The sequence below is a fragment of the Diadema antillarum genome, unplaced genomic scaffold (assembly GCF_040938485.1).
Source record: "Diadema antillarum isolate AM-2024a unplaced genomic scaffold, OU_Dant_1.0 seq00000386_RagTag, whole genome shotgun sequence".
In the NCBI taxonomy this organism is placed as follows: Eukaryota; Metazoa; Echinodermata; class Echinoidea; order Diadematoida; family Diadematidae; genus Diadema; species Diadema antillarum.
The window spans coordinates 2501249-2516883 of record NW_027271384.1 but is presented as its reverse complement, the minus strand read 5'-3'; the positions used below and the strand labels follow the sequence as shown (position 1 = coordinate 2516883).

The 15635-nt window shown below is 37.2% G+C and overlaps 1 protein-coding gene across 2 annotated transcripts; it reads right to left on the bottom strand.

Moving 5' to 3' along the window:
- Positions 1 to 683: 683 nt before the first annotated feature.
- LOC139731915 (cytochrome P450 4V2-like) lies at positions 684 to 10770 on the bottom strand. 2 transcript variants are annotated; one of them, XM_071642790.1, is made up of 10 exons: positions 10612 to 10770; positions 9579 to 9664; positions 8610 to 8803; positions 7186 to 7255; positions 6310 to 6436; positions 5309 to 5491; positions 4832 to 4934; positions 2694 to 2831; positions 1899 to 2078; positions 684 to 1547 (listed from the first exon to the last, which is right to left on the bottom strand). In XM_071642790.1, exons 1-10 carry the CDS (start codon positions 10711 to 10713, stop codon positions 1384 to 1386), a joined length of 1347 nt encoding a protein of 448 aa, XP_071498891.1. In that variant the 5' UTR covers positions 10714 to 10770; the 3' UTR covers positions 684 to 1383. The 2 variants fall into 2 exon arrangements, with proteins under 2 accessions (XP_071498891.1, XP_071498892.1); XM_071642791.1 differs by having other exon boundaries at positions 2694 to 2828.
- Positions 10771 to 15635: the final 4865 nt, after the last annotated feature.

Below are 15635 nucleotides of genomic sequence, written 5' to 3'. Positions count from 1 at the left end.
AGACGATAGAAAGAAAAGAGTCGTTGAGGATTCACTTAATAGGCCGACATGAGATATGTCTCTGGAGACTGGTACCTCTCTATGACTATGCTCCCGCACGGCGAGCGCTCGCTCACTTTCATCTTGCCGATATGCTTCATTTTTGTGTGTGAGGCTTGAAAGCTCAAAGTGATAAGCAATCCCACTCTTTTTAAGGAAGCAGTCTGTAATGTATATAAATATCACATATGCATTGCATATCAACACTTAAAATTATGTAATATTTTTGTATCCAGGAAAAATATACAGGTTAGTACAGTTGGACTGACACTAAAATCAACCTAAAATGTATAGGCCTATACTGCATGGGAAAATGTAAGGTGATTATGTAGATTTTTCTGTGATTGCTGTCAATCGTCAAATTTGTTGTAAATCTATGTTGTAACTATGTTGTAACTTGTTCACTGTTTGTAAGTGTGTCATTACCTGCCATGTGTCCAGAATAGGATCATGGAATTGGTATATATGTCAACATGTCCTTGTTTTGTTTACAAATAAAAACATAACAAAAGCAAAATGATCATTTTTTTTATTTGTTTATAATATTCCGATTTATTTTCACGGTGTAGCCGTTTCAGTTAATAACTGAGTAACAAAGGGGTCTTGAATAACAATACAAAATACATATATACAAACTTACATACAAAAATACATTAGAATAACGATACATAATTGACAGCTGAATATAAACAGATATAAAGCAAAGCAAATACCTCAGAAAGGGCTCAAAACTCATCTTTGAATTGGAGTAGCTATTCTAGTTTGACAAATAATTACACTTTACGTCAGAGAAGATATAAATGAATAGTAGGAGTTCATATGCTGGTGAACCTCTGCCTTTTTCGATTGAGCATTACTATACGGCCAAGCCTAAATAGGCCTATAACTTAACCTTATACGCAGGGCTTTAGATTGTGCGTAAAGTTACGCATGACTTGTGAGTCCTACGCATGACTTACACATTGATTTAGAGCTTTATATAGAAGATTTAACGTTGGCAGTAACAGTTACGCTTGGTTTTCGGAGTTACGCATGCTTTGTATTAAATCTATCTGACTTCTTTGTGAAACGTATCCAGATGCATACATCAATGTTTGCACTTTCCAAAACTATTCCTTGCACCAAACAGAGTTACATAGAACAATTTTAATTTGCTGATAGAGTTTATGTCATATCAAAATATACAAATTTCATACAGTGTCTCATATTAGCTGACAAAGAACAAACCTAAATTTCAAAATTTAAGTCGCTATAGTGTAATGATTCAGATGATGAATACAAGATCGATGGCAAATTCTTTTCGTGGAATGCATCCTGTAAGAGAAAGTTGACTGGAAATATGGTCTACTTTCTCCCGCTAACATTGACGAGGATTTCGCCTTCCATCGGTCTCATGACCAGCTCATCTATCGGCTTTGCCTCATCAATCGTCTGTACGGACTGGAATGAAAATCTCCTCAGAAGATTGGACAAGACGACCTTGGCCTCCATCATAGCAAATTTCTGACCTGTTGGTTGGATACGATTTTGAATCAGATAAACAATGATATAACGATTGTCATGTACATTGTATGAAGTAACAGTGATGATCTTAGAAATTCTAGAGCCAAAATAATCCACTATCAATTTGACCTCATCTACCTCTCGAACGGGCATAAATCCCTTTGCAAAAAAAGCAATGAGCAGAGCAGTCGTGACTCTACTGAATTCAATTCGATTCAATCATTTTCATAGGCTATGCATTTGTGCTTAAGCTATTTTAAGCTTATAATAGCTTATATAGCTCTTTAAGCTTTTTGACATGAGATGGATCAGAAACAAAAGAAAGAAAAGTAATCGTTTACTGAAGAATACATTACCTATGCAGTTTCTTGGTCCGGCGGAAAATGGAATATAAGCGTAAGGATGCCGCCTCATATTGGCATCAAGGAGAAAGCGATCTGGGTTAAATGCTTCCGGTTCTGGAAACTGTTCAGGGTCATGGTGAAGGTTGTAGATCGACAGAGTGATAATTGTTTCCTTCGGGACAACCTTCCCATCTGCATGAGGGTAAAATTAATAAAACGAATAAAATTGGCCAAAGATTATTGTAAGCAAAGATAGTTTTCTTATCCGCGAACAGTGACACCATGAATTTAAACATTACAGGAAAAATTAACTAAACAATCATTTTCTAAATCCTCACGGTGAAATAAATGTGCTTACAGAAGAAAAATATTAAGTTTTGGAAAGGCTCTTTTGCTCTTATTCAATTTAAAGTATCCGACTGTCAAACAGAAACTTTTCCCCAGCTCTCCACCTGCTCTTCTTCTTACCATTATATATATCTATAGTTTAACATCAAATTTTATGAGCATATTTATTATGGTATATAATGACATAATTATCATACAAGTCATTTTGTACATAATTCATGACATATCTACTGTTGCTTTAATTTTGCTTATCTGAATTTATTGATAACATAATTGTTATATCCAGGCATCGTTGTGATGATAATAATGGAGATTTGTAGCCATGACGTGTAGAGGTGTTGAAAGTTTTATTGAGTATCCTTCATTGACGGAGATTTGATCCGCATGCCTTTAATTCTTCTCTGATCTTTGAGTTCAACAGTGTACAGTGCAGGACGAAATATATGTATGTTGACCTACCAAGAACAATATCATCTTCTAATTTCCGTTGAATGGCAGGTACTGGAGGAATTAGACGAAGAGTCTCCTTAACAACGCACGTCAGGTACGACAGCTTTGTGAGGTCTTGCGCTGTCACGGGACGGTCCGTATCGCCTGCTTTAATAAAGAAATACAATTATGCTCCCATAAAATGGTCTCTAACGTTAGATTTTCATGTTTGTTTTAGTTGAACTTGATATATAAAGCAGTTTCAAATTGACATGTAGTAGAAGGTCCCTTTAAAAATCAAACTTTCGTAACAAACAGTGACAAAGTGATGGAATTGAAAGTTCAAATCTTTCTTCAGCGGAGCGACATCTGCCATAATCATCGATATGAATCTCGGATTAGGGGTAATGTTATCATCGTCCAACACGTTTCCTATTAGGGTGCAAAAAAACGGGTGCTGTTCGTTATTCCGAAGGTTTGTTAACGCGAAGGTTCGTTATTCTGAAGGTTCGTTAATCCGAAACACACAAATTCCCTATACCTAGAGGTTCGTCAATCCGAAAATGAAAAAGGGTTCGTTAATCGGAACATATATGTGGCATTATTCTGAAGGTTCGTTACTCCGAAGGTTGGTTAATCCGAAAATGAAATAGGGTTCGCTATTCCGAATCCTTGTTTATCCGAAAATGAAATAGGATTCGTTGTTCCGAAGGTTCGTTAATCCGAAAATGAAATAGGGTTCGTTATTCCGAAGGTTCGTTGATCGGACAACGTCCGTAGCGAACCTTCGGAATAAGGAGCTTTGTTTCATTTTCGGATTAACGAACTTCGGAATAACGAATCTTCGGAATAAAGAACCTTCGGAATAACGAACCTTGGGACTAAAGAACCTTCGTAATAACGAACCTTCTGAATAACGAACTGTAACCCCCAAAACAAAGCAAAAACACGTTTTTACTTTTCCTTGCTTACATCATTCAACAAGTGTCGAATATTATCTTCAAATGAAATCTTCCAAGAGTTGCAAACATTAAAAAGAATGGGGAAGTTGAACAGTGGATTGCATCATTACCGTTTACCAATTTTGTACATAGTTCTTGATCGACATTCATTTAAAAAGAATAATTTCAACTTCAATTCTTTTTATATCACATTCCCCTTGCTGAGAAATATTACCGGAATCATATTAGTTCATTTACATAGCTTCCATTATCCATTCTCCCATTATGAAAGTCACGATTGGAATTTGCTTCATACCGATGTATACTGATGCATACTAAGGAACATAATCTTAAAGGCAAATAAAAAACAACAGCTTTCATTTGTTGCTGTAAACAAACAGGAACAAATAACACATTAGTCAGATAGAGGCATGTTGAATCAAATAGAGGCATGTTGAATCAAATAGAATTAAAAAAAAAAGTAAATTTGATTTCAAAACCTGAAATTCTTATTGTGGAACAATAGAATCATGCTAAATATTTCCAACAAAATGCCTGACAGCTATGGTAGCCTTAATATGATTTTAAGTGCATGAGAACGCCTGGTGCAAGTACTGAACACACGTACACGTGTGCTTTTAAACGTAACAGTTTAGTCCTATACTACTGTATATATTGTATTTGTAAGTTTTCATTGTGAACACCTATTTCATAATTTGTCTGCTGAGCGTTATCCCGAGTGCATTTCTTCAGCAGTATCAATAAGTGAAGGTGAATGAGAACGTTCAGAAGCCTCTGAAGTTATGAACATTACATAAAATTGTATGACTACATTCAGATCAGTATTTCATGAAAGAATAAATCCATGTTTATGACTCATTCACAGCCATATTGCAGATTGATTCAAACTTAACTGTCACCGTTTTGTTAGTAATAGTTTACTGCAGTCAGCTAATTTCACCCACAAAAAGAAAGAGGAAACCATAGTGCATTAGTTTGAGGGAAGCCCTACACCATTATCCATGGTGGCTACAGTCTACTATTAAAAAGCTGCACCCTTAACTGGAGTAATTTTCCAGGATTTGCTTTCTGTTACCTCTTACGCATCTGTGGTATAACTTCGTGACGCAGCATTGAAAGCTAAGTCATTTTATGAACAATGGTGAAGTCAATCCTATCATTGCTACCATATTTCTACTGTATGTGTAGAGGCGTCATATTACGTACCAAGCACTTGGTCCATCTCTTCGTGAAGACGCGCCTGTACTCCTGGGTGGAGACCAATTAGGAGGATGGCCCAGGAGATGAATGCGGCGGTGGTGTCATGACCCTGTGAAGGGATGGAGAGTTCACATGAGTATGCAATGACATGAAATTAGTAAGATTAGCTGGTCAAACAAATGCCATATAACATAAAAATTCGTCAAGGTTTGGTATTCTGTTTGTGTTTGGAAAATCAGTACACAAACAAACATGTATAGTATGCATGTTTACAGAGGAAACGATTTTGTTTTGGTTACATAAAACAAGGAGAGCTACGGCATCTACATCTACAATGTCGCGCCATGTCCATCATGAACAGCTTCGTAAACAATGAAATTACTTTGATAACTATGAAATTACTCTGATAACACTTATCCAATAAATAGGTTTTAAGTAGTCATTAGAGTTTCTGAAATAATGCCGATATTCGTCTCGTCGCACCTCAAACATGAAGGTGTCGACCTCTTCCCTGACGTCATCAAGCGTGAAACTTGGGTCCTCTCTGTGCATCTGGAGGAGGAGATCCAAGAAAGCAACTCGTTTCCGTTTCCCGGCAACGCTCCCATCATCCCAGTCGGCATGGTGCTGATGGTTTAGGGGCTCAAGAAGTCTCTTTTGAATCATCTTACAAAGACATTGGACATATAATATACCTACATTAGAACTAGGCGGCTAAAGGAATTGCAACAAACGTATTTGTTGGTTGGTAAAATTCTTGTTGTTGTTGTTGTTGTCTATGATAGAAATTGACAATTGATAAAACAAATGAAGGCGAGAGGCATGACAAATCCTTGTAAAAGGTAGATAGTATACCTATGAGAGGGAAACAGACATGTAAAGCAGAACTAAGAAAGTTTATTTTATAAATATGAGCTCTGAATCTGACTCATTTTATTGTGCAAAAAATGCTATCACGTTTTTTTTTTCCCAAAGAGTTAAGCTGCAGAGTTTTCAAACTTTTTAAAAGTTTTGAAACTTTCTGAATTTTATTAGATACATCCCTTGCTTTTGTTATAACATGACCTATTCTTGTAAACACAACTGGACGTACCACCACCTGCTTGCCCTCCTCTTGTCAGATTCCTAGATCCACCCAGAAACTGTTCATTTTTTAAACATCCTAGAAAGAGAGAACAAGCATCCGTCTCTAATCTAACATATTATATAAGCCATTGCCCCATATTTCATTTGCTAATTATAGGTCAATTTCAACAATTATTTTGGCTCTAGTGTATACAGCTCTGTTTATCACCACAATCACCATCATGAATTGTTAATGAGCACTGAAGTTCTATAGTCTAGCTGGCTGGTATTGATACCCTGTATTTATCTCCATCATTAAACAATATCAACAGTTTGCGATTGTTTCCTGGGAGTGTAGGATTCATTCCAGGTTAAACCGCAGGTATCTATCTTTTAATGCAGACTCACTGAATACTTACTCTGCATGTGACGCCGTGAAGAATATTTACATAATTTCTCTGCCTTTCGCCTGCTTCACTGTTGTCGAATATGACGTCCATCCACATAGCCGGAGATTTAACCCTCTGTAGAATCAGATCACTCAGTCTGAAAGTATATACCAAAGAAATTCGAAGCTATCTTCAGTGCACTTTCGAAAAGACAATTCAATAAAAGGGAATGACTTCCCCTGAATCCTTTCTTTCAAATAGACTCTCTCTCGAAGAGCTTATCATTAGTCTTCCGTGATGTAGAACCGTGCTGGTGATAGAGTTCGCCGTCTGCAACTTTACTGAATTCATACATTTGCGAGTTTACTCCGACATAACGTACGTGTTGGTTTGTGTGTGTGTGTGTGTGTGTGTGTGTGTGTGTTCGTTTGCATTACAATTGCGATGTCACACATTCTTGCCCCCTGTTACTTTTCCAATAGAAGGTTTCAAGTTAAAGATATTTATTTCTCGTCATATGTCACACTTTAAGCTATTTATAGGAACTCTATTATGCTCAATTGTTGTAAAATATGCCTTATGCAGATGTGGTACAGAAATTGTTAATAGGGTCTGAATCTCTGAGAAGATCCCACAAAGTTGGAATGTAGTAATTGTGACAATGACGAAAATTACAAATATGACAGGAGGATAGATACTAGACAGATAATTGACAGAATGTATGTAATGTGTGTCATATTGAGCTATCAAGATTTAGCCAAAAACCAACATGGGGAAGAAAAGAGAACCTACAAAAACACAAAAAGGGAGTACAAAGGTATACTAGTTCTATTCTTGTGATGTAGTTCATATCATATCTAATGTAGTCTAATGAAGAATTATTAGCTAGGCCTATAATAGGCCTACCTTCGGACGGCAAGCACATACTCGTTGTCTGTCTGTCCCTGTGCGTTTGCATGCTTTCCCATCGCTGTTTCTGTGGCAACGAAATCAAGAAAACGAAAAGTGAGACCTAACGATGAACGCAAGGTGATTATGACTTGACGTCGTTCCAACACGATACTTTAAATTTACCTCCTACAACGTGAGGTTTGGTTAGACTTGATTCGAGAGAATTGTAGGCACTCAAAAAAAAGTTAGAAAAAAAGTGTAAGTCCAGTCCAGTAAATATACGACTGAAGTACCCCCCCCCCCCCTCTTGAAAAGCACGGAATCCTGGTCCAGGGTGACACAATAAGCCACTGATTTACGTTGACAGTAATATTGACTTTTGAACAAAAGATTTTCGGACTCACCTTTATACCACACAAGCAAACACGCACACAATTATGGGGAAAAATGACCATTGTGCACCTACGTTTCCGTCAACAGACTGAAAATTAAATTCTTGGTAAGATATACCTGATAGAGGAGTGTGAAATACCCTGCATTGATATCGAAACCCAAAATATTTGTTGGATTTCTGTCTATAGGAGAATAAGCACACGAATGTATGACAAGAATAGACATAACTTCTGAATTATTTCTCGAAATTTCTTTATTGGGAATGGATTCATGAGTAGTCCAATCTGGGACCTTAAAGAGATGGTAAAGTTCTGGTTGAGATAGGGATTTAGGTTTTAACTTTTTGAGAGATAGTTAGAAACCACTTATACGTTATATGAAATACTAAGTCTATTTGATGAAAATCGGTTTTGAAATGGCTGAGATATCCAAAGACAAATTAAAGCAGGTGGTCCTAATCAAAGGTGGGACCCACCACTTCTTCGGACCACTTTGTTCTGGGATATCTCAGCCAATTCAAAACCAATTGTCATCAAACAAACTTTGAATTGCTCTTAGAATCGTATCCTCTATGATGTTTCGTATAAGGAGTTTGTAATTATCTCACGAAAAAGTTAAAACCTGAATCTCAAAAACATTTCAACTGGAACTATCGCCATCCCTTTAAACTCTTTGCTCGACAACTTCTGGCAGCTCTTATTGTTACATTGGATAGATATATTGCATGATGAATGTTTTAGTTTAATGATATAAATCTCAGCCTCCAATGTTGTCAAAATAATCCATAGTCTGTAGGATTTCTAGTTCCCCTTTGTTATGGAATATCAGGATATGCTTTATGTTGTATGTAAGGGGAGGCTAAATCACTGCCTCCAAATAACATATACATTGTAAACCTCTTTCAAGTATTTTAGATAGACTAAGTTCGAAGTAAATTTCGCTACATTCTCCTGCAACCTTTCTGGCAAAGTGAACAACTGAAACAAAACGAAATGAAATTAATGAAATTGGGTTACCAGTGCGTTAAGTTAGATAACCATTATTACCGCAGATTATGTCCAAAACGCAGTAGGTCACCAATGGGAAAATATTGACAGAGACAAATTGATTTGCGAATTCATCCAGCTTATCGGCGAAGATGTTGCTCTGCTCGTTGAAGACATCCATGAAGTTTAGGAGAATGGAGAAGTGGAAGGTTGGTGTCAGCATCTTGCGGCGGTGGAACCACTTCTTCCCGGAGCTGTGGGAATGAGTTTGACAACGTAGGACCTTGTAACAGTAAAGCGGCACTTACGCCCTGAAGGATTAGACTGGCAGGACATCAGAGACGTGGTATGGTCTCTATGGGTATATCCTTGTATATAGAGTCTGTCTATTCAGGCAAGTATTATGATAGTGCACTTCATTGGTCTATTTACAAATTCACATGCAATGCACCAATTTGTATGTAACACCGGTGTGACGACGAGATTCCTCCACAAAATATGAGTGTGTGGCGAATGGTTTTAGTAATTACTTCTATTTTTTTCGCTCTAACTTTACGAAAATATCACATTTTACACCACTTTTTTATACCACTTTTTTTTTTTTACATGAAAAATTATGCTGGTCTGCGAGTGCATAATACATATACCTGGTGAAGGTTTGATGACTTCCAGTGTTTGTTCTACTATAGTACTTCAAGGTCTTGTCTGTAACTTTCATTATTACCAGTGACATGACATTTGCTCCTGCGACAATGGCTCCGGTCTTATTTTCTCCAAGGACTTAGGGTTAGGCTTAGGGCTGTGAGTCGATTTTAGGTTTAATTTGATGTGAAGATTAGGATAAGGATTAGTCTTATGTGTGAGGGTAAAATTTATGTTTGGCTAAGGAGGCAGATATTTCACGGGAGCAGTTAATTGTCGCAGGAGCAAATGTAATGGAACCTTATTACCAAATGTCTACTATCGTATCTATCATTGTCATTGTTATTTTTGTTGTTTGGTGTAAGCACAGGTGTGATTATGACATACCTGAGCAATAGTCCTTGACCAAGCCAGGGTTCAAGGAATCTATAAAGGAAACCCTTCTTGATATGACCGCTGCTGCGTAGTATGACCTGGTTGAATAAAAGAAATACGTTACTGTCACGGCCTGAACAAATTTACGGCCATAAGAAACAAACAAATAACAAACAAACAAACAAACAAACAAACAAACAAACAAACAAACAGCAGCAAAGAAGGTTCGATATACCGAAGGCCCGTAGTCCTACTAGATATGCCCTCATTCTTCTTAAAGTACTATACCCTCATGTAATTCATGATGAGTCTGTGGTGTCGTGTGCTTGTGGTGGAGGGGGATTGGGGTATCTGTGTATGTATTTATGTTCATTTGCATAATAAATGCAAGCTTGAAGGAAAACTGCTCATGACGTGTACGGATAGATAAATTCATTATTATTAAAGGTGTGTACCACGGGGGAGTGTGCGTGCTTTTATGGGTGTGTGTGTGTGTGTGTGTGTGTGTGTGTGTGTATGTTTGTCACAGTACTATGGAATTTACTGAAATCTTTCGGTCTATCGGACCTTTGGTCTGCACTAGAGATTCCATGATCATTTCAGAAATATTCACATCACGAACGACTACAGTTTGTAACTGATACACCCTGCGTTTCCAAATGCGTTTGATCGTTCAATCTGACAACACTAAAAAGGATACTGATAAACCGTTGAACGAGCAGCATTTGCAATCTTGTTGAGTAAAACAGCCCAGGAGAAACAAAAATTAAACAAAATACTTAAGAGCTAATACATCAGTTTGCAAGTTTCTTTGTCCCAATTCCTTTTGTCGTCGTTGGTTTGGTTTGCCATGCATGGCTTCTGCTGTTGCTCCTGTTTTTGTTTTTTTTTACAACACTTTTTTTAGCGAAACAACACGACGCCCAGACGACGCTTTACACACAATACTGTCACGCCATTCTTAAATTTATCAATGGGTGCATTCGTCAACCTGTTACGGTAGATTTCGTTTTATTTCGAGCCGACTATTCAATCAATACTTTACCTCTGCGTGTTTGGGACTGTAAATGATCAAGCAAGGCAGTGGACCCATCCAAACTCGGAAGACGCCTCCAGATTTCTCACGATACTGATTTGCTATGGCCATGTTGTTGACAAAGAATTCTGCAGGAAAATTATCGAGACTACACAATAGGCGTTTTCACATCAGTCCGATGTTTCGAAATAGCGCGCTATTTTCTGACTTGGGGAAATTGGAAAATATCTCGAGCTTGGATTTTTATCGGGCTGATGTGAAAACGCCTAATGATGTAAATCATGAAATGACTATAGACATAGTTCAGCTATCTTTATGAGACTTTGGTCATGATTGCGATTAGGTCCGAATCATGGAATAAGCAAAAACCAATTGCAACAAAAAACATTCCAAATGCATTTAACCTGGACGAGCTATCAAAAACACATACTAAAAGTTCCCTAGAATTTGAGTGGTGGAAAAATGCCTAATTTGCATAAATTCAAAATGTAACCTATCTATGCTTATATGTTGGGACGTCAGACCCATAGAAAGTAAATTCCATTGTCTAGATATTATATATATATATATATATATATATATATATAACCTGTACAATGTTAATTGTGATGTGTATCCATTAATTCAAAGGCAAAGAACTGTTATTTTTCACAACCTTAATGATTATCTTTACACCTATATAGTTGCATGAATTTGCATGAATTTGCAATTACTGTACCACCTATAATTTCCTGCAATATGTAGCCTCTGAACATTAGTCAATGTAAACAGTATCGAATCTGAATTTAATTTTAACTCCAAATCAGCTTCGAAGTGTGCTCAATAGCTACACAAGAATTGACGTCTTTGTACTGTATAAAATATCTCATAATTGCATACAATGTGAGAATTTGCCTTCAGATCTAGGAGTACACCTCCCCCCCCCCCCCATTCCCCTTTGTTCGTGGCCCGGAGTAATTCGTTGTGGACCAATTTTAAGTTTTGATCTTCAATACGTACAATTTATTATTGGGATCGCACACTCCTGACAAAAGATATGCCTACTGGGATAAACGTTTATTTATACCGGTGACCATTAGTTGGGAAAAAGTTCATACAGCAATTTTTTTTTTTTTTTTGTACCATAGATACTAAAATGAGATCAATTTATTTTCAGATTTTTCATAAAGCTATTGCATTAAATGATTTCCTTTTTAAGATTAAATCCAAAGACTCACCTAATTGTGTCTTTTGTGATAAAAGTGAGGAAACAATGGTTCACTTATTTTGTGAGTGTGAAAAGGTTATTCCTATTTGGTTAGCTCTTTTTTCCAAAATTTCCCAAAATAATGTTCAAATAAATGTCACTAATTTTGAAAAAATGTTTGGAATTTCAACTGATAAATTTATTACATATTTGTTTTTACTTTTGAAGTATCATATTTAATATCTGTAAATTTAAGAATAATCTGCCAAATTATGCTTTGTTTAAAGCATTTGTGAAAAAACAACAGGAGTTAGAATATTCGATAGCCAAGAAAAGAAATAAGTTACCTGCACATTTCAAAAAAAATGGCGATTTGATATATAATTATTTCTTTATAGTCAACTCATCATAAGAACAACAGAATATAATTGTTTTATTTTATGTTCAAAAAAGATAATTTGTTGAGATTTAGTGGTTTTTTTTTTTGTAATGATACTGCACTCTATAAGTGTTTTTTCTAGCAATACTTGATTGTGGACATCATATTTCATATTTTGCCATACAACCCAACTTTAGTAATTGTATAATTCAATTTATTTGATGTAGTAATTGAAAATTGTATATATGTATATTGCTTTATCTGACCATCTGGTGTCCATCAATGTTATCATTCATTTGCTAAGAAAACTAATGCATTCTTATTATGACTTTTTTTAAATTTTCTAATATTTACTAAATCATTTAAGTTTGTTTTGATTAAACTTACATAAAATCATCACTTTGCTTTTTTTGGGGGGGGCAGGGGGATGGATGATGTTAATTAAGGGTATTATATTTTTGCTGATGTACCTTTCTATTTTGTGTAACCTTTTTGTTTTGCTGTGATTTGTAATCATATACTGATTGTTGTAAATGTTGTAATTGATCTCAATTTGTTCTAATAAAAACAAAATAAAAAAAAAGTTTTGATCTTCATTTTGGGAACGCATGATCACATTTTCGTAACTTGGCAGGTGTTTTTGCCATTGTCATAGAATAAACATATTATGGATGTCCTGTCTCCCTGGCACCTGGAGGTCTAGAAGGGTCTCAAACTTTTTTTGTGTGTTGTCCCGAGGTAATGGTCTGAAGGACTGAATGAAAGGTACACTTGAGTTGAATTTGAACTCTTATAGTTCTGACAGTCACCGAGAGACAAGGCACCAAAATGTTACACAAACAAGTTCTATACAAATTTTATGTGATTTATGTATATCAACTCTTATATTGTATTGGATGGAAAAAATCCTGACTTTGTGAAGCTTGAATTTGTTTCTATCTGATAACCTTAACGAAACAAAAATCAAATTAAAAAAAAAGGAAAAAGAAAGTGAAGAGGGGCTTAATCAGAGTTCCATGCAATGACTTCTACCGTCTTCTCAAAGTCGATAATAGCAGCATGGAATACTGCTGTAATGATGGTCGGCCATTACCCCCCCCCCCCCCCCTATCCACATTATGATATCGATATCAAAATTGGTATGGTAGTATTATACAAATGATGCATCCGCCTCGTGCATGTTTCACAATTGTAAATACCCTCGAGTGCGCTATACATCTCCACTAACGCCACGAAATAATCCTGTGCATCATTTGTTTTATAAAATGGGTCGAAAACTAACAGTATTTTTCACTTATCTTTGTGGATCAAGATGCCCGAAGATGTTCGTCCCAAACATTTACACACGTCGCACTCGGAAATCCCGCACATATAAGTACTGTACGTATAAGAGTATACGTACGCCACACATAAAGATGCACACAAGAAAGGCCGGCCGGCAGCCCGAACTAGAAGTTGTTCACAGGATTAACAGCGCGTATTGACCGATTCTGTGACGCGCTATGTGTATTTTTAGCATAGGCGCAGCCATACTGGGTGTATCAGCCGACCCCCCCTCCGCACTCCCCCACCCCTCTCCCTACATTAGCACGCGCGCAGAATGAAAAACTGCTTTAGCCAATGGGCGTCTCGTACTGAGTGCGCGAATGCTTGCTTAGTGCGCGAACCTTTGTTACAAGTGCGTGATAAACATGTTGCCCCGGGGTGGAGGAGAGCAGGGGGGGGGGGGGGGTCGGCTGATACACACCATGGCTGCGCCCTGTGCCGTAAAATGTCTGCTGCCCTCAACGAACCCGAATCGGTCAATAGTAGCGCGCGACGCACTTGTAAGGGTGGGATTTCACGGAGCACGCGAACGATTTGCGAATGACGCGAATGGCAAAATCCAGCATTCGCATTTTAGTCTGCAACAGATCGCCAAACAAACGTGAGGGTTCGGAAGCGTCGTCAATTGTTCGCGAATGTCGTTTTTACTTCGGCGATAATTTCAAAAAAGTTTGAAATTTTTTGCGAACCTTTTCCGCACACTTAGTCGGGATTTGCTCGTGAATTGTTCTCGAAAGTGTCTTTAAAGCTTCGTCATATGCGCAAGACCTTCGCAAGACACGCGCGATGTTCGCAAAATGTTCGTGAAACCCCAAACAGACTCCGAAACTTCGGAGAATGTCTCGCGTATGTTACGCGAAATCTGCGAAGTTTTTCCGATCAGCAGCAGCAGCATTAGTAGAACACATCAGTGAAAGTTTGAGGAAAATCGGACAATCGATGCAAAAGTTATGAATTTTTAAAGTTTTGATGTTGGAACTGCTGGATGAGGAGACTACTAGAGGTTATGACGTATGAGTGGACAACAATACCAAGAAAATATAAAGAAAATTCTGCAAAAATCCATTTTTCATGAAAATTACAAATTCCATCAACTTGATATTGACAGGGTAGCAATTATTCTTCCTGCTTTCTGAAAGCGGTTGGTCCATTGCTCTTTCATAATTCTAGAAAAGTGAATTTTTGTTGAATTTCCTTTATATTTTCTTTGTATTGTTGTCCACTCATACGTCATATCCTCTAGTAGTCTCCTCATCCAGCGGTTCCAACACCAAAACTGTAAAAATTCATAACTTTTGCATCGATTGTCCGATTTTCCTCAAACTTTCACTGATGTGTTCTACTAATGTTGCTGCTTTCACTCACTCCACATTGTTCTTTGGGTTTACCTTCCCTTTAAGTATGTAAATTTCATTTGAACTATAGAGATTATGTGTTGGAGGAACTGCAAAAAAAAAAGGAACAAATGCTTTACTAGTGGAGATACGTCCTAGGGGGAAAAAAATGTAGGCAAACACACGATAGAGAAATGAGAGAAAAAGAAAGGAGAAATACAGGAAAAAAAAAATCAACTCAAGAAAGCTTTTTGAGTTGATTTTTTTCTTGCTTCCACCTCTCCTTGCTACATTTTCTCCCATGATTATTGAAAATGTTTCGTTGTTCGCATTTCCGTCGCGTGTTCTTCGTGTACGTAACATGCTGTACTTTAGCAATGATACACACGACAATCGCACATACGTCGTGGGAACTTCGCACAAATTGCGCAAGAATAGTTTTCGGCTTCATTGTCGGAAAACATTCGGAGAAAAACTTTTCCGAATGTTGGATTTTGTCATTCGCGTCCTTCGCAAATCGTTCGCGTGCTCCGTGAAATCCCACCCTACAACTGATTGAGTGCGCACTGCTAGTGCAAACATTGTGACGTCGGCCGTGCATGTTAGTGAGAAATTAATACAAGCACACGTGACTCATTTCAGCGCTTCAAATTGGCTACATTCTTGAACCCATTTTATAACATTGTATACAGGACGCGAGAGGTATGCAGACAGCCAAGTACGGAATGCATGGTTGAATGAGGAAGAAGAATGGAGGTTTTTTTTTTTCAGATCTCAAGATGGTATAAGAAACAGAATAGAACATGTT

Excerpts from the sequence above, each read along its gene's own strand:
- LOC139731915 (XM_071642790.1), bottom strand. The coding sequence starts at position 10,713 with ATGGCCATAGCAAATCAGTATCGTGAGAAATCTGGAGGCGTCTTCCGA. Across the intron at positions 9,665-10,611 it reads ACAGTCCCAAACACGCAGAG|GTCATACTACGCAGCAGCGG; the intron begins GTAAAGTATTGA and ends TTATTCAACCAG. Across the intron at positions 8,804-9,578 it reads GGTCAAGGACTATTGCTCAG|CTCCGGGAAGAAGTGGTTCC; the intron begins GTATGTCATAAT and ends TCATTCCCACAG.